Source organism: Hemitrygon akajei, chromosome 27 (assembly GCF_048418815.1).
Source record: "Hemitrygon akajei chromosome 27, sHemAka1.3, whole genome shotgun sequence".
NCBI classification, from domain to species: Eukaryota; Metazoa; Chordata; class Chondrichthyes; order Myliobatiformes; family Dasyatidae; genus Hemitrygon; species Hemitrygon akajei.
In genome coordinates, this window is record NC_133150.1 from 16,405,178 (window position 1) to 16,425,085 (window position 19,908).

The 19,908-nt window shown below is 38.9% G+C and overlaps 1 protein-coding gene across 1 annotated transcript; it reads right to left on the bottom strand.

Annotated features, from left to right (window-relative positions):
• Window positions 1–3,625: 3,625 nt before the first annotated feature.
• On the bottom strand, window positions 3,626–19,391 carry ube2t (ubiquitin-conjugating enzyme E2T (putative)). The gene is made up of 7 exons (XM_073030208.1): window positions 19,288–19,391; window positions 17,453–17,576; window positions 12,768–12,837; window positions 11,408–11,513; window positions 9,189–9,287; window positions 6,014–6,100; window positions 3,626–3,838 (listed from the first exon to the last, which is right to left on the bottom strand). The coding sequence occupies exons 2-7, from the start codon at window positions 17,559–17,561 to the stop codon at window positions 3,719–3,721; spliced, it is 591 nt and encodes a 196-aa protein (XP_072886309.1). The 5' UTR covers window positions 17,562–17,576; window positions 19,288–19,391; the 3' UTR covers window positions 3,626–3,718.
• Between the last annotated feature and the right edge of the window lie 517 nt (window positions 19,392–19,908).

Sequence of the window (19,908 nt, forward strand, 5' to 3'; positions counted from 1 at the left end):
ACAGTCCTCCTGGTAAATATTGTCGATGAAAGGAAGAGAGACCCTGATGATCCTTAAAGTAGCTGTCACAATCCTTTGTGGGGGAGCTGTCAGATGCCTTACAATTTCCATACCAACTGGTATGGTGATGAAGCTGGTCAGGACACACTCAATAGTGCTCTTGTAAAAATTGGTTAGAATGGGGCAGGTGGGAGCAACCTCACTTGCATCCATCTCCTGAGGAAGTGGAGACGCTGTTCTGCTTGCTTGACCAAATAGGTGGTGTTGAGGAAAAAGGTGAGATTGTCTGTTACTGTGCACTTCTACTGCTTACTGCAATTTATCAGTTTTTTTTAAATATAAAAGTTGCTGTTGTTGTTGAGTGCCATTGAGTGTTAGTGTAGTTGTCCTTACAGTTATTGTGAAAAGATACAGAAGTAGATTTCTTCTACGCAAATACTGCTGCTGCCCAGGTTGGGACCTGACCGGATTCAAACTCAGGACCATCTGCCTTGAAGTCCAGTGCTGATGCCACTGCACCACTGGCCGACCCTATGAAGTACTAATCAAAAATTCTTATGTATTCATTTAAGAGCAGGCATTGGAAGAGTTGCAGAATCTTACCTAGTGAGTTACAGATATGTCTAGCCTTGTGAAAAATATTTGTAAGCAACAGCTTGCTCTCCATTTTTCACCATTCACTTTTCCCAGTTTAAATGCTATCCCTGTTCTCTACAAAATTTCTCCCAAATTACTAGTTATATATACATTACTATTTGTATACATTTTTTTTTTAAGATGATGCCATTACTTCTGCTCAACTATGTCTACACCATATCATGAGAACAGAATATATGAGATAGCCTTGGTTCATTAAAGATCACTGTAAGTAATGTGATCAAGAACAATTTCAGGATTTAACTACAGTATTCCTGTGTTCTTCTAGTCTTGTACTTTGCCCCAGCACCGTATCACAACATCAATCTTATCTGTCCTTTGAATAACATCGGTCTGAAAAGCCAATTAACTACCCAGTACTACAGGAACATATTAAAGATATCCTCCATGAAAATTGCTCCAAGTGTGTGGTCAGAGTTTAACAGAATCATTAAGTGGTAATTTAAACACACAGTTATTCAGAGTTCAGGGTGAGAAACCAGGGACAAGGGTGATAATTGATATTGGGAACCAGGCACAAATTGATTCTCGTGTCTTGTGGAGAAGTTGCTTGGAAGGGTTGGTGTTAGAATATATGGGATGTGGGGCTCAGAGGCAGCACAGTGAGTGCAGAGCACAATTTTATGATCTGTTCATCATCTACAGCTGTGTGGAAGCTACCGTCTCCTTTTCCTTCAAAATTTATTTGACCAGTTTTCTTCAGCCCAGAGATTTCAAATTAACACCACATTGTTTTGTATCTTGTCACTATTGTCTCCATTTAATTATACTGGCAAATTACTGTGCACAATAATTTTATTTATCTCTAATCACTTTTCTCTTTGGATGTTTTCCTTAGTGTCCCATCAATCCCCCCACCCCCTTCATCTTTCATTTATATTCTTGAAACGAGCACACGAGGGCTCATAAATGCTATATATTGAGTGGGAACACAGAGAAAATTAAATGAATGGATAAAAAAATCCTAATTTGAATTTCTATTTCATTCAAGAAAAAAAGTTGCATGAAATTTTGAGTTTGAAGAGCAGTATTGTATATTCTAATTCCATCCCAATGGCCCTCCTATACTCTTCACTCCTTTTATTCAATCCCTGTAACTACCACCATCCTCCCAAATTTTTCTTGCCAATGAAATTATCTTTCTCCCAACTCTGTTCTTTTTCACTTCACCTCCACCCCACTGGGAGGAAATGCTGTACTAAATCAATTTTTTTTTTAAAAAAGACTAAAACTACTGTCAAATAAATAAAGACCAAAAAGATTGTATTCATTATGTACACCAGGACTATTTCAAAACTATTGGCGATTTGAAAATTTGGGTCCAAAAATATTATTGTTATTTACTTGCTACCATACTATTAATTAGAGGAGAATAACTGTGGGTTTCAGGTGCTCCAGTTTCCTCCCACAGTTCAGACGTACTGGTTGCCAGGTCAATTTTTTTCGGTTTGCTGGCTTGAAGGGCCAGAGGGCCGTGCTCCACGCTGTGGCTCAGTAAATAAATAAATAAATACAAATTTTCTGTGCTGTTCTTCAAGGGCAATTAATTTGAAAATGCAACAGCTTCATGAAAATAATGAGCTTACAGAGAGAAAAATACTGCTTCTGCAAATAGCAGTGAAGCAAACATCCAGCAATTTATGGCTACTTATGATTCCAGAGTATTCCTATCTCACCATAAGCTGCTTATTCAGTTGTAATTACAAACAACAGGTTTTTTTTTCAACAAAACTTTCATTAACTGACTGGAGAAAATATGGAGGGGAGATTTCTTAGTTCCAAGGCTTACTTTGAAAAGTTATACTAAAACTCTGTCAAAAGCAGTACCCATTTTGGCTAGTAATTGACAATAAATTGATAAAAGTTATTCTTGCACATCAAACATAGCTATATCTTGTTTTTGGAGCACCCAGCAAAAAGCAATGCATTCCATGGGGAGAATGTATAGATGATGTCAGAATTGCCCTGAGCTGTAATGATATCATACTAATCACTACATTATGTTTAAATGGATGTGTTCAAAATAAACATGCTCCCCAAACTGCCCTTTCAAATCTCAACCAGTGATAAAGAAAATAGAATGAGCTAGCATCAAATTGAGTCCCAACACACAGAACAAAACCAAAGCACCGTATGGAAAATCGCTTTTGCAGGATTGGTTCTGCAGGATAGTCAATAAGCAATGGAATTTTGTATCTTTTTTAAAAAGCAGTAGAATCTCCTTTGACAGATTTCAACGTTATTTAATGCACAGACTTTTATAAGTGTTGTTATGGATCTGATGAGACCAGAGATGTGATCTCTAAGCTTTGAGTTCATACATTTCTTAAAAACAAATTCCCAGTTTCAATTTTGAAATATTGATATCTCAAATAATTTTGCAGATTGTTTGAAACATTGCCAAGAAAAAAATACAATAGTTCTTAAAATTCATGGGTGCTTTGCGATGAGCACATAATTGTTATAAATGCTGACAGTCAAACTTGAAAAAGGCATTGGACACTATTTCCTGTCTATTGTAGCCGTGCACTTCTTAAGATGGTATGCCAAATGATGACATCCTGCATGGATGACTATTTAATTAAGGGGTTAAATAGTATGCTGTAATCATGGGCATAAACCCAAAAAGCTATGTTACCTGCCACGTGCCAAGAATAAGGTCATCACATTAGGTTGGTGAGGCAGTTGAAGCAGAAAGGAGAAGATTTAGTTGTCATACCTCATATAGATTAAAAAAATACATAGCTAGGATCAAAAAGGAGGGTTTGCTGAAATAACACAAGCTGCTAAAGTCCAAATCATGGCTTGAAACATTAACCATCTCTTTACCTCCATAACACTTCTTGAACCACTGAGTTCCTCCAGCAGTTTGATCATCTCCCCCTCCAGATTCCAGGATCCGCGATCTGTACTCAGTACTGCTTCTGTTCAAGTTTTTCCCCAGGTGGTTTACTGATATAGTCAACAGTAAAGTTAAACTTTTTATTGAAATAAAGTGGCAATTTGGCAGGACAATTATAAACATTAAAAAATAACATTGAATATACAAATATTCCACTATTTACAAACAGAATTTTTTGGCATTGTCAGAATCACAGGCAGATCTTTTGCGTGGTATTGGTCTTTCCTTTGTTACATCTGGTTCCACCTGGTTCAGATTCTCTTTGAGGCATGCAGGTATCTAAGGAAGAAATAAAACTTCATGTTGTTCATTGTCAAAAAATCTCCACTTACAGCTTATTTGGTAATATCATTTGACCAAGATGTCAAAACAGTACTGCTTGCCCATAACAGGAAAGATCAAAAATATATGCAATACTATTGCAAGTACCTGGATTTGATTATCCCATATGTTTCATTCTCAGTTTGAGTAATTAAGAATGCCTTTTTCCACCACAATATCACCTGAATCAGCCTTGTCATAGTTAATCTTCTATTGAAACTCTCGTTCGTATTTTTGACACCAGCATATTTGAGTTCTCCAACATTGGTAGTGGTCTTTTCTGTAAGTAAACTCAAAGGTCATTCAAAGCTATTAACTAATGCCCTAGTTTGTCAAGTCTATTTCATTCAATCTTGTGACTGCTGATTCTACACTGGCTCTCTATTTTTGATTGATTACATTCTAGAAGGACTTGGAGCACATTTTCTCCTTTGCCGACAGTTATAATCAATGGAAGTTATTATTGCAGCAATAACTTCTTTTGCTCATCAGCTTGAACACTTTGCTGTAGTGTTAAGAGCACAAACTCAATTACCAGCTGTAACTTCTAAACATGAAAGGACAATGAAATTAAAAAGATAAAAGACAAGATAGTGTTGGTCCAAAGCAAATAACAAGACAATGAAAATCATGTACCAAGCTCTGGCACACTGGAACTTAAGCAATTTTGAATAATGCCCTGAACCTACAAATCCATTTCCCAAGTAACTACATCCTTCAAACATTTATTTTTCCAGCAAGCATCGATAACATTGAGATAAAGGCCATACCATCTGTTGCAGAACTTCTTGTTCTTTTCACTGAAGATAGTTGTTTAAGCCCATGGCTATGTATGTGGGTTTAGTGTCCTGCTGCAGAGTGAAATTGGAACTGATCAGCCACCTCCCTGATGGTATTGCGTGATGGATGAGAATTTGCTTGTACTTCTCAGCATTGATTCCATTAATTCTGACCAGATCACCAACTCCATTTGCAGAAATGCAGCCCCAAATCTGAAGGAAACCTCTGCCATGTTTCACAGATGACTGCAAAAACTAATCCATGTAGCATTCTCCAGGTCTTCTAGACATACTGCCTTCTGCATGAGCCAAAAATTTAAAATTTTGATTTGTCATACCAGAGCATTTGTTGCCACTGTTCAGCACCCCAGTCTTTGCGTTTGTGCATAGGCGAGTCTATTGGTTTTGCTTCCACTTCAGAGGAATGGCTTTCTGGTAGCAACTCTTCCACCAAGACCACTTCTGATAAGACTTCTCCAGACAGCAGAGGGGTATACTTGGGTTCCAGTGGTTTCTGTGAATTCGGAGCTATCAGCAGTGCTGGACCTCTTGCAATACAAGTGACATCAGTTTGATGTATCTCTTGTCGGTTTCACTCAGCTTCTGTGGCCAAACACTGCATTTCTGGTCTTTAGCCTTGCCCATTCCTTTGTGCTTCTTCAGAAGAGCTTGGTCAGCACATTTTGAAATTCCTCTCTGCCACAAAATTTTTGCTTGGGAGAGACCTTGCTGCTGCAGTTTGATCACCTTGTATTTCGTCGCTATGCTCACTCATGCCATGGTGAAAGAATTGATAATTTTAAGGTTAAGCTGTCACATCTGCCAAACCTTTATCTTTTAGTTTGGTTGTCCTTCACCCAGTTTGATTGCCTCTACACCCGTTTCTGTTTCAGTGAATCAGTTTAGTTCATTCTGCTCATTACATCATTGATCATTAGCATCCATTTGTTAAATTTGTTTAATCATGCACTGGACTATACACCTACAAGGTAATCAAGTTTTTATTTGATAAGTGGTCTATAATTGAATATGTTACTTTCTTCAATGAAATACAAATGTTTCTCTGTAACATTTAAATTTTTGGAAAATGAATGTTAGAAATTTAAAATTTGTTCTTTTCTATTGACACTAATGCAGAAGTCAAAAAATATCTAAAATAAAATTTATATAAAAATCCAGAGTGCCTAAGATTTTTGCACAGTACCATACACTCAAACTCTTTACACCAAGTTACTAAATTCATGTTTGAAAAGAAAACTGAACATTTTAAAATGGGATTTAACAACCAGCTACACAGCAGTATTGACACCCAAGTAATGGAAAATTATAATTCTCTACAAATGTTTAAACTCACCTTGTCCTTTGTTTGTGTTGCATGCTTTAATGTCCATTTTTTTGCATTTTCCAGAAAAGACTGCCTATTATATTTGAATTCAGATGACTAAAAACAAAATGTGGAAGTGCATTAGGTCATTTCAGGATGCATTTTGTTCATGTAGTTTATACACTAAAATAGAGAAAATGCTTAATTATCAACTGGCTAGTGATATTCCTATCAGAAAGGCAAAAGCACACCACGCCAGAAAGACAAGGTAACCGTTTTAAAAATCAAACCAGAATTAGCAATCCCATATAGTTCACGTTATAAATGCAATCTTTGAACAATTATATTAATGGAGAGTTTTGGAAATAGTGAAAATGTTCCTATTGGTACAAGAAAGAATTGCTCTATAATTTCTGATAACCGAAGATTCTAAAGATCTTGAAGTTAAAAATCCAAAAACATGAAGTCCTCCTGTATAGAAATAGATCACAGCAGAAGGCAAAGGGAGAGAAAAACGTAAAAGACCATGAATCAAATCCAAGTGTTAATTAAAATTAGTATCATAATCAAGGAGGTCCAAAAGAAATGTTAGAGTAAAAAAAAACTGATAAACTCTACAAATTTCAAATTAAGCAATATGTGATTATGGGGAAATTAATGCTCACAAATGAATTTGTTCAAACTTAATTGCATTTTTCATTAATGAAAATAAAATTGGAATTATCAAGGAAAATTATGGATAACTTATTTTGGATAATCAGTGCAAGACTGCAATGCATTTACTTTGCTCCACAAGGATCTGGGAGCCAGACTTTTAAGTTGGTGCAGCAGTAGATTGCAACACTAGAGGTCCTCTGTGAGCTATGAGGCACACATATTGCAACTTTAAACATTACTGCCAGTTTCTCCATATGAGCACTTTAAAACGAAAAGATTCAAGATTGTTTAATGTCATTCCCTGTATACAAGTGTAAAGGAAAACAAAATAATTGTTACTCCAGATCCAGTACAATACAAAAAAACAAGATAAAGAATAATGAAAAATAAATACACAAGCTTATATACATAGATTGATAGGCACAGGAATATCTGTTCATAGGTGACAGACAGGAAATGATAAAGTGGTGGTGGTCAGCTTAACTGCTCCATGCCATAATCAAACGGAGAGCAGAATTGATACCATACGGGCTAATTCTGTTCCTAAGTTTTATAAGGGAGAGTAGTGCTGAAGTTAAAGATTAGTCACAGTCTTATGCATTGGATGAGCAGGCACAGGGCAAAATGCCTCCAAATATCTTATGTATCTGACCTCTTGCTCCATTCCATTATGTCATTCCACAGCACCGAGTCAAAGGGACAACAAAATTGTAAGCCAGTTAACATTACCATTTTGTATATTTTATAGGAATTTTATAACATTAGAAAAAATTAAGTTTCAGATTTTTCTGATCATAATGCAACTGATTGCATTAAAGACCCACAGATGTGCATTGATAATTTTGTTTCTTTCTCCATTTTTAATAACACTCTCTACCACTTCTGTTCCATTTCTTGAATACCATCTTTAATTCCCCTTCCTCACATTCACAAGATTAGCATTTCACTTGGCCTTGTTTTCATTTTCACTTGGCACAACATCATTCTCTGTAATTCCATGATTTTTAATGTGATGCCACTAATAGACACATTTCCCTTTCATGACTCCCTTGTTCACTCTTCAGTCTCTTTCAATGACCACTCCTGCTTCTCACAGCATCTTTGTGCACAACCACACAAAATGCATTACCTATTCTTCTCCCTTCCCACCAGCTCAGATGCAAATACTCCCTCCAGATGAAGTAGCAATTTTCTTAATTTCTTCTAAATTACTTTATTTCTTTCAGTACTCACTGTGTGGTCTCCTAAAATACCCAACATACTGTAAATTAGGTGATTGCTTTGCAGAACACCTCTGTCCAATCCACACAGGTGACCAGGTTTCCAGTTTTTTTCCCCCCTTAAATTCTCTATCTCATTTCCAAACCAACTCCTATCTTTGACCTCTTACACTAATCTAATGAAGCCAAACATCAAGCCTAAAGAGCAATCTCACCTGAGACCAAGAGACATAGGAGCAGAATTAGGCCATTCAGCCAATTGAGTATAGTCCACTATTCCATCATGGCTGATTTATTATCCCTCTCATCCCCATTCTATTGCCATCTCCCAGTAACCTTTGATGCCCTGATTAATCAAGAACTTACTAACCTCCACTTTAAATATAGCCAATTATTTGACCTCCACAGCCATCCACGGCAATGAATTCCACAGACTCACCACATTCTGGCTAAAGAAATTCCTCATCTCTGTTCTAAAGGAACGTTCTCGCATTCCAAGGCTGTGTCCTATAGTTTCAGACGCCCCCACTCAAGGAAATATCCTCTCCACATCCACTCTAAGCCTGACAATGTTCAATAGGTTCAATGATATAGCCACACCCCCACCGATTAACTCCAGCAAATACAGATCTACAGTCATCAAACACCCCTCACATGTAAATCCTTTCAATCCTAGGATCATTCTCATGAACCTCCTCTGGAGCCTTTCCAATGCCAGCACATCTTTTCTTAGATAAAAGGCCCAAACTGCTCAGTTTGACCAGTACATTTCAGCCTTTGAGTTAGTTAATTTCAGTTAAAAAGATGGAAAGGCTGGTTATCAAAATTTGATGGTTCTGATTAAACATCACAGGTTGTCTTTTTATTTCTCAAAGGAACTGCTTCTTAACTCACTGGATATTTCAAACATTCTTGTTTCAGAATTCTAGCAACTGTTTTGTTTCACATTTCAATTGCAGCACCTTTCCCCCTATTTTGTCTTCATTCACATCACTTCCAAAGACAGCGACTGTGATTAACAAGGTTTCAGCACTCAGACAAATCCATCATAACCAGCTCTCCACCTTTTCCTTTGTTCTCTCCCCACAAAAATTGTGAAGAAATATTGAACAAATTCTGATGAAAGGTGACCCACTCTGTTCTTTAACTTTGTTTCTCTTTTTAGATGCTGCCTGACCTGTTGAAGTTAGGATTACTATTTTTTTAAACTCTCAATTTTCAGCATCTAGATTTTTTGTTAAATCAAGCAGAACATTCAGTAACACACTCACTTTGAGATGAGTTCCATCAAGTATTGTATTCATAACTACCAATTTTAAAAAACTTACAATGTCAGCCATGAGAGGATCATCTGGATTAGGTTCAGACATCAATAAATGAATTGATGTCAACACAGTAGAGAGATTAAGAGATGGCCTCCAGGCTCCCTGCATAATAAAATTAACACATGTCAGCATTAAGTATTTACAAATTATGTTTATTTCATATGAGCACTTTACTCTTTTTGGAGTATGGAATTTAATTGTCTAGAAATGAATATTTTCTTATAATCATACATTTATAAACTGATCTGTACAATGATGAAATGTAGACAACATGCAATTAAAAACACTTCCACTTCCTTATCAAATACTGACATACCCACAGAACAGGCAAAAAGTCATATTTGATAAACTGATTGAAAGAACTCCATCAGTCAAAACAAACATAATACAGTTGTGTTGCCATTCAGCTTTCATTTACAACTTTATTTGTAAAGATTTAAAGAAATAAGTGACACCCACTAATGACAATGAATGAAATCCACAACGACTTGGAAACTAATTTCCACAGACATTAGAACTTGCTGCTGAAATAAAAGATATATCTGCAATAGTACCTAAAAACACTTTGCTGAACATCATTAATTTAAGGGAAAGATACAATTTATTTTCTGAACTTTGGAACTGAATACTATTCAACCTCAATTATATTGAGGCTGTAGTTCTTTATTCTCCAAAGTTGGTAAATGACCTAATGGCAGAATTGCCATTTTTGTGAGAGCCACTTGTTGTACTGACAGCAAGATTTGCTCCTTCCCTCACTATATGGAAGGCGCAGTACGGACTCAGATTAGATCCTGACTTCCAATGCCGTCAGTGGACACTCCCCGTCATCAGTTGGATTTCCTCTAACAAAATGTCACAATGACGAATACATAGCTGATTACTATGCATTTCCCTTGGTGTAGGTGGGGATAAGATAATCCAGGTGGAACTGATCGCTGGGAGAGAAAAAGTAAGTTACAACAGGGGAAATGGATTTGCTTTCAGAGCTCACACAGCACTGACGTGTTTTCCTTCTATAAGGAAGGAGTCTCAACTCTATAAATCAGAGTTCACATTATAATTTACTCTTCCTGTATAATATAGCTTCCTGTAGAAGTAGTAGAGGCCAGTTCAGTTGTGTCATTTAAGGTAAAATTCGAGAGGTATATGGACAGGAAAGGAGTGGAGGGTTATGGGCTGAGTGCGGGTAGGTGGGACTAGGTGAGATTAAGAGTTCGGCACGGACTAGGAGGGCCGGAATGGCCTGTTTCCGTGCTGTGATTGTTATATGGTTCTATGGTTCAGTACGCACAGAGGAAGACATTCACTAAAAAGCCAAACTGAATTTCATTAGATTTTTGCTCATAAACTACAGAGCATGTGACAATTTTTCAGTTGCCAATGTTAAAAACTAATAATTAATAATTTATATTGGGAAGGTATACACTTTTGTGGAGTCATCCAGGATTGAAAACGCCAAGTACAGCATAACTGAACATTCAAGCAGCTTTCAAAACAAAGAGTGTCATCTAATTACAGGAATGTATTATTCCTCAAGTCATTCCATATGTCCTTAAGACTTTTTTTTTAAGTTAGTATACAATCATGATAGCTGAGGATCTTCATTAGGTTCATATATAAACCCTAAATTCTTAGAAAGTAGATTGGTGCCCAATTTAGAATGCTGGAGGTGAAAACAAAATGCAATATTCTAATAACTCATTTCATTTCTAAACCCCGAATACTGTTTAGGGATTCAGGGAAAAGAAAACGTGAACAAATTATTTACTCTCGTATCATTGATACAATAAGTTCTCAGTACAAAGTATCAAGATATGCAAGTATCAGAGTGAATATTCTTGATGTGACGCTAATCAAGCCCTAGCCACAGAGAAAAATAATGCCCATTAATGTTTGACCACAACAATTAAAAACAAATCACAAAATTGAGGAGTGCTATTTGAATCACTCAAAGAGGTATACCTAGGTTGTTCCAGAAATATAGTAGCAGATCCAAGAAGTATTTTAATTAACATTACTCCCGAAGTTAATGGAGGGAAAAATAATAGTTCTTAGATATAATGTAAGACAGTAACACTGTAGAGCATGGGCCCCCAACCTTTTTTATGCCATAGACAAATACCATTAAGCAAGTGGTCCAGGTTGGGAATCCCTGCTGTAGAGTCATTTTCAATCAAGATATCAATAGCATCTAAATATTGACAAATAACTCCTATTACCTTTGGGGGCAACTTCAAGATGTCCAAGCAGATCCTTCCCGCTGTGTCAATGTTGGGATGATATATTGGAGTAAGAAAACGTATTTTTGGAGGTTCAAATGGGTATCTTTTAAAAAAAAAGCATTTAAAAAGATATTTTCAGCTTCCTGATTATTATCTAAATGGATGAGAAAGTATATTTTAAAGTGTGTCTGCTTCAAATTAAACAAGTACTTCAGTCATATTTACTTTCAATTCATTTGCAATCTCAAAAAATAAGACCATGCCTTGCAGTGCCAGTGACCCAGGAACAATCCTGACTTCCAACATTGAGTGCAGTTTACATGTTCTATCAAAGCTCCTGTTATGGGATTAGTGTACAAGTGCTTGCTAAGTGGCACAGACATGTAGTTTAACAATACAGCAGTTGCTACACTCCATAATTCTGATCCATTGTTGATAAATTAAAGCTATGTAGGGAATCAGTTTAACTAAGCAGCACAATTCCACTTAATCCTACCTACACCACTTTAAGCAAAGTATACCTATCAACAAGGATTACAAGAAAAGTTTTGAAATAATGGCAAATCTACCCCTCAAGCAGTTAAATATAGAAGTACCCTAAATTCATATTTCAAAATAGAACAAAAGGTTTCAAGTTTAGTTCTTCCTCAGTAAGCATATCACAGTGGAAAGAAAAAATACATTTTCCTATAAGTATATTAGCTTTCATGTTCATAGACCAGTTTTAAAAAATGCCGCAGATATTAAAGATGGACACAACTCAAACACAGCTGTGCTTACTTAACCAAACAGTAGAACGTAGAACAGCACAGGAACAGGGGCTTCAGCCCACTAAGTCTGCACCAAACATGATACTGAAGTAAATATTTTGCTTGTGGATGATCCATATCCTTATATTTCCTGCATACTCATGTGTCCATCTAACAACCTCTTAAACTGTCATATGCGCTTCCACTACAACCTTAGGCAGCCTGTTCCAGACACACTATATTTTAAAAAAAGGAAAAAAATTGTCTTGCAACTCTCCTTTAAGCATTTCTCCTCTCAAATTAAATGCATGTCCTCTAGTACTTGACATTTCTACTCTGGGAAAAAGATTCTGACCATCTACTCCAGCTTTGCTTCTCATAATTTTAAATCTCTATCAGATCTCTCCTTAGTCTCTGAGAAAACAACACAAGCTTTCTCCAACCTCTACTTATACCTCATACCCTCTAATCCTGGCAAATATCTGTACTGTTTCCAAAGCCTCCACACCCTTCCTGTAATGGAGTGACCAGAACGTGCAGGAGTGTTACTCTGTGCAAAGGAACACAAGGGCAGGGGAAATAAAAAATGATATTAAAGCTAATTTTACCTTTCAGGAACAATAATTTCAAGATTAAATATTCCCCCTTCATATGGTGAATCAGCACTTCCCAAAATTTCTAGAAAGAATAAAATAGGATTTATTACCATAAAAGTTAAGCTGTCAGATTTAATTCTGTAAAAAAATGATTACCGTAGATGTCGGATTATAAGCTGCTACTTTTTTCCCACATTTTGAACAGCTTTGAACACTGCGGCCTTTACTACAGTGCGGCTAATGCATGATTTTTTTTCATGCCGCCAAAAACATTTTGCCTCGTAACAGTAGACCAATAAAATTGATGAGTAGTTCACAGAGGTCCAATGAAATTGTACGATAAATCAAGCGCACTTTCACAATTAAATTATTGTAAATCAGTCATTTGTACTCACCCTCATCAACATGGAAAACACTCGAAGAAAAGCATTGTGCTGCCTTTATGGCAGTTATTTAGTTTATAATATTTTTGCTTAGTAATTCATTTTCTAGTTAAAGTTAGAAGTGTTTTAACTATATTTGTTTTCTGTACTACATCGCGGGATGCTATGACGTCACACCCGGTTTCGCCGCGTCTTGTGGGATACCGGTTTGCGATAAACGGGAAGGCGGGGCGAGCGCATTACGCGAGCGGCATTAGATCTGAGCGAACGCTGCTTTTAAGTTAAAGGTGATCAATAACTTTTCCTGGTAGGCTGCAGTATATATATTTTTTACCAGTCGTTAGGAGATATTGGAATGTTGTTCAGTAAGAAAGTATACGCAACGTATATTTAAAAGTAGCCGCGTTACAGGCACGGTTCGAAAAAAAGCATTTGCAATATGTATTTGTTTATGTTACCATATGGATTTAATTAAAAGTTAAAAAATCCTCACGTGTAATATCTTTCTGTGTAAATATCTCATATTACAACGTGGGACACCTGCGGCCGAAAATCCGGTGCGGCCTGTACAAGTACAAAATTGATTTTCTTTCTAAAATTAGAGCCAGCGGCTTTTAATCAGGTGCGCTCTGTAGTGCAAAATCTACAGTAGCTTTGACAGCTCAGATTAAAAATAAACTGAGGGCCCATAGTTAAAACTATGACAGACCATACATTTTGAATCAGAATCACTTTACTGCCAATACGTGAAGCATACCAGGATTGATTGTAGTTTGGTGCCAAGCATGAAACACAAGGCAATACCACAAAAGATAGTGAAAACAGTCATGAGCTATCAACAATTAGCAGAATAGGCACATGTGCAAACGTCAATAATCAAACTTAAATAAATGTGAACACATACCGGTAACCGGACTCAATGATCAACAGAACAAGGAGACCAGGAAACACTATTTAACAGATTTGCAGGGACAGTTATGGCATTGCACCCGAGTGAGTTTCATTGAGAAGCCAGATAGCTACAGGGAAAAGCTTCAGAAATTATGTTTAGTCCTGGTGGTAATGGATTTGTAGTGTCTCCCTGATAACAATTTGGTGAAAAAGTGACTGTTACAGTGGGTGGAATCAGCAGTAATTTTTTCAGCTCTTTCCTTCACTCTGGTGATGAACAACTCCTTTAATGTTGGTAGCTGACAGCAAATGATCTTCTCCACTGAGTGGACCATTCACTGCAACTTGGACTTGGAAGGAGAAGAGGTGGCAGGAAACCAAATGGTGACACAGCTTGTCTTAACACTCTCTACGTTGGCTGGGTAAAAAAATCATCAGGATATGCTGAGACGTTATGTTTCCAAAGCTGGTGTAGGAAGAATCTCTGTTGGGCTTCACCAATGATGAGTACAACATGCTTGTTCCACTTCAATGTATTGATAATGATAGCTCCAGGAATTTGAATGACTTGACCACAGACACAACCCGACTCTTAATTTACAAGAGAGGGTGGGCAGGTAGAGAGTAGTTAAGGTTAGTCAATCCTCATTTCCACTGTCTTGATAGCATTAAGCTCTACATTGTTATGAGTGCATATTGTTGCAAGATGGGCTACCTTTCTTTGATAACAAGTCACATCATTATTGGAGATGAAACCAACTAGTCATGTCATTTTTATGACTTTATCATTTGTATAAAGTGAGAATGGAAGGGGTGAAAGAACACATCCCTAGGGAGAGCTTATAGACACTGGATCAGACAAGGGATCCAACCACACATATTGCTTCCTTCCTGTCAGGAAGTTCACAGTCCACTGACAGATAATATAGGGTACAGGTAGCTGGGTTAGCTTGCTGTGGAGTAACTAAGGAACAGTAGTGCTGAAGGCAGAGCTAAAGACCACAACAAGGATCCTCACATTGCTCAGACACGAGGAAATCTGCAGATGCTGGGAATTCAAGCAACACACACAAAATGCTGGTGGGACACAGACCAGGCAGCATCTATAGGAAGAAGTACAGTCAACGTTTCGGGCTGAGACCCTTCGTCAGAACTAACTGAAAGAAGAGATAGCGATTTGAAAGTGGGAGATCCGAAATGATAGAAGACAGGAGGGGGAAGGATGAAGTTAAGAGCTGGAAAGTTGATTATAGGAAGAAGTAGGTGTTCCGTTGAACACCTACACTCTGTCCACCAGAGAAAGCAGGATCTCCCGGTAGGCCACACATTTTAATTCCACGTCCCATTCCCATTCTGATATGTCAATCCATGGCCTCCTCTACTGTCAAGATGAAGCCACACTCAGGTTGGAGGAACAACACATTATATTCCGTCTGGGTAGCCTCCAACCTGATGGCATGAACATTGATTTCTCTAACTTCCATTAATACCCCTCCTCCCCTTCTTACCCCATCCCTTATTTTTTCCTCTCTCTGCCCCTCTCACAATCACTCCTTGCCTGATCTCCATTTCCCTCTGGTGCTCCCCTCCCCGTTTCTTTCCCCCTAGGCCTCCCGTCCCATGATCCTCTCCCTTCTCCAGCTGTGTATCCCTTTTGCCAATCAACTTTCCAGCTCTTAGCTTTATCCCTCTGCCTCCTGTCTTCTCCCATCATTTCACATCTCCCCCCCCACCCCCCAAAATCTCTTACTATCTCTTCGTTCAGTTAGTCCTGACGAAGGGTCACGGCCCGAAACGTCGACTGTACTTCTTCCTATAGATGCTGCCTGGCCTGCTGCGTTCCACCAGCATTTTGTGTGTGTTCCTCGCATTGCTGTTGGGAGGAGTCCAAATGGTGCAGAATGTAATGAAGGCACAAATTAGCTAAATCCTCAACTGAGTGATTTGCTCTATAACCAAACTGTAGCGGGTCAAGAAGAGGATCAGTAATGGACTTGAGATAGGTCAACATCAGACATTCAAAGGTTTTCATAGCTACTGAAATCAGAGTGACCAGCCTATAATCATTAAGTCCAGTGATCTTGTCTTTCTTGGGAACTAGAATGATTATAGCAACTTTAAAGCAATCCACAACCCTGCATAATTACAGGGAGGTGTTAAATATCTCAATGAAGACAGGTGCTAGCTGATCCTCAGTGCCTTTAGAATACCAGGTGAGACCATTAGGGCCTGCAGCTTTCCTAATGCTGTTTTCCAAATCATCTGTGAACATCTTCTTGCTTCACAGGAAGTATAGGGTGGCATGGAGGGAGAGGGCAAGAGGGGGAGGATGCTTAAGGTGGTGAACAGGGTTGGGGTGAAGGAGACATTGGAGTGGTTGTGAAGTCGGGGGAGGTTAGATCAGACAGTGAGAAGAGATAGACGTTGATTGTCCATATCAAACCAGCAATAAAACTAACTGGCCAAGGTAGGGAGTGGAGATGTGGCAGCACTTTTGAAGTTGGTAAGACTTTGCAGGGAACTCCAAACTGCCTGCCTATTGTTGCTGAAGTCTCCCTCTAGCTGATCTATGCAAGTGCGAACTGCCATTTTGCACAGCTATACTCCTGTTTCCAGACCAATAGGCATGATCCTATGCAGAGTCATCAACTCCATGTTGATTCAAGGCTTGTCATTGTTATACCTCAATGATGTTTTTAAGACATGCGTCTTCATAGGTTATGTAAAATGTTACAATGTCAGTATATTCATCTATATTACTACAGCAACCTTCCAATCTGTAGATCCCAAGCAGTCACTCAGCCTTCCAACAGCCTCAGGAGTCCATCACCATCTCATGGTTGTGATTGGTTTAGATTGTTCCAGTTTTCATTTATAGCTGTGAACAAGCCCAATCATGGCATGGTCAGAGGTGCCAATCACTGCCCACCAGGAAAATGGCAGAATTCCTCTTTAATGTTGGTATAGAAGTAGTCCAAAGTTCCATCCTCAAGTCAGGTAGCTAATCATCTGGTGGTATTTTGAGCAGATGATGTTTCATATTACAATGGTTAAAATTCCCCATAATGAAAATGACAGTATTGGGAAACTTATTTTGCAAATCACAAATGATATCAGCAAACAGCCAGACTGAACTTTTGCATGAGAGGATTGCAAATACCAGCCAGAATAACAGACTGAAATTTCCTGGATAGGTAGAATAGTTTACAATGAAAGAAAAGAATCTCTAAGTCACCAGATGAAAAAGAATGATAGACACATCCCTGCACTATCTGTTATTTATAAGCATGCACAAGACACCGCCATGTGACCTGCTACATAGTGCACCGTCAGCATCCATTCTAACATTTGAACAAAGTTGTCTGGTATGTCAGAGTTAAGCCACGTTTCAAGTTTGAATTTGTGCAAGTAATTAAAACATACGTGCTCGTAATTCATCCATTTGATCACATTTCTGCCAGCAAGAAATACCAGGTGGAGGCTGGTTCGCCAGCAACTGCAGTTCTTTTTTTAACCTTGAAACTCTTTGCATTGTCTTCCAGTTATTCTAAAGTACACAAAAAAACAGAAGAAATTGCGTAATTTAGCAACTTTAACAAGTAAAACAATCCAAGCTGACTTGCAGAAACATTGACAAAATTTGGGACTGAAAAATATTTTAGATATGGAATCAAGATCTTGGTCAAGTGGGTATTCACAAAGAGAAAATGTATCACCTCACTGGACCTGTCACTTAATGTGAACAAAACAAGAGATGGTTGTTGACTTCAGGAGGGCACGGAGCGACCACTCCCCGCTGAACATCGTCAGCTCCTCGGTAGAGATTGTTAAGAGCACCAAATTTCTTGGTGTTCACCTGGCGGAGAATCTCACCTGGTCCCTCAACACCAGCTCCATAGCAAAGAAAGCCCAGCAGCATCTCTACTTTCTGCGAAGGCTGAGGAAAGTCCATCTCCCACCCTCCATCCTCATCACATTTTACAGGGGTTGTATTGAGAGCATCCTGAGCAGCTGCATCGCTGCCTGGTTCGGAAATTGCACCATCTCGGATCGCAAGACCCTGCAGCGGATAGTGAGGTCAGCTGAGAAGATTATTGGGGTCTCTCTTCCCGCCATCACGGACATTTACACTACACGCTGCATCCGCAAAGGAAACAGCATTATGAAGGACCCCACACACCCCTCATTCAATCTCTTCTCCCTCCTGCCGTCTGGGAAAAGGCTCCGAAGCATTCTGGCTCTCACAGCCAGACTATATAATAGTTTCTTCCCCCAAGCTATCAGACTCCTCAATACCCGAAGCCTGGACTGACACCTTGCCCTACTGTCCTGTTTATTATTTATTGTAAATGCCTGCACTTTATGCAGTCCTGTGTAGGTCTGTAGTCTAGTGTAGCTTTCTCTGTGTTGTTTTTTTTATTACATAGTTCAGTCTAGTTTTTTGTATTCTGTCATGTAACACCATGGTCCTGAAAAACATTGTCTTATTTTTACTATGTACTGTACCCAGCAGTTATGGTCGAAATGACAATAAAAGTGACTTGACTTGAAAAGTGATTTGTATCACCAAGAAGAGACTGATTTGGAGGCGACGCAGCTGAAGTCAGGGCTGTTAATCTGAAGGATAATTAAAGGGCCTTAATTGGAGATACTTAGATTCCTCAAAGGGTCAAGCTGCTGCGGGAGAGACATGCAAAGTTTCTAGGTTTCTGTGTTGTTCCTGGCATAAGCAGCAGTAATTGAGTCATATAACACGGAAACAGGTCATTTCGCCCAACTCATGCAAGCCAACCAAAATCTCCGTCTAAGCTAGTCCTATTTACCATTACCCGTCCAAGCCTTTCCAATCCACATACCTGTTCGTCTTTTAAATGCTGCAAAGTCAGTTTTTCTGGCAGAGCTGTGTCTTCCAACACAACTTCCTTTATTGAAAGCAGAACTTTCAACTAAACAGTAGTGATCAGCGCAGAAACATACCCTCTTGCCTATATACACAATGCCTCCCCCTCCCATGAAATAAAGCAAGCCGATTTTGACAATCTACAGGTATAAAGTTACACGGTGAGTTTACATTGCATGCAGTATCTGAGGAGTGAAATGGATGAACAACGTTTGCCGGCCATAACAATTGCTATGAACCAACTCTCGCAGTTCAGCATCTCCCACTGCGAGTCCAGCGATGGCGGCATCGCCGGACAGGACCCTCACCGAGTCCGGACGGGCTGAACCCCTTCCCCAGCTCGGAGGCGCTCGCTTACCCGGGCTTCTCGGCCGGCAGCCACTTCCCGCGTCCGCCCGTTTCAAATCAGCCGCGAGCTCCGCCTCCTGCAACGGCTGCTTCCGGTTCCGGTCCCTGCCAGGCAAAACCCGGCGCGGATCGGACGCGGCGGGACCGGAGCCTGTCGGCGCTTCACTCCAAAACAACGCCCGTGGCCAACCGTAAAGCCCGGAAATTCGGAAGGGACTCATTTATAAAATACTGTGATTTTTGCGACCTCATACCTTCCCAGAATGTACTCCAGCCACCAGGTTTTCGTTGATTCACGTAACATTTCTTTATCCCCTTGAAGACCCTTCACATCCCCCTCCCTACTCAGATGTCCACCTAAAAAAAAGTTGAATTTCCCCATGGGGATGAATAAAGTATCTATCTATCTATCTATCTATCTATCTCTCTATCTATCTATCTAGTTAAGATCATTGGTAATATGACAATTCGTTCCCCTCAGCTAAATTGTAAATATTGGGGACTCAACTACCCATAGCCTCCTGTGCAGTGGCCCCTCCATACCAGACAGTGATGCAGCCAGTTAGAATGATCTCCATCATACACTTCTAAAAATATGTGAATCTTATGTGACATTTCAAGTCTCCTAGAA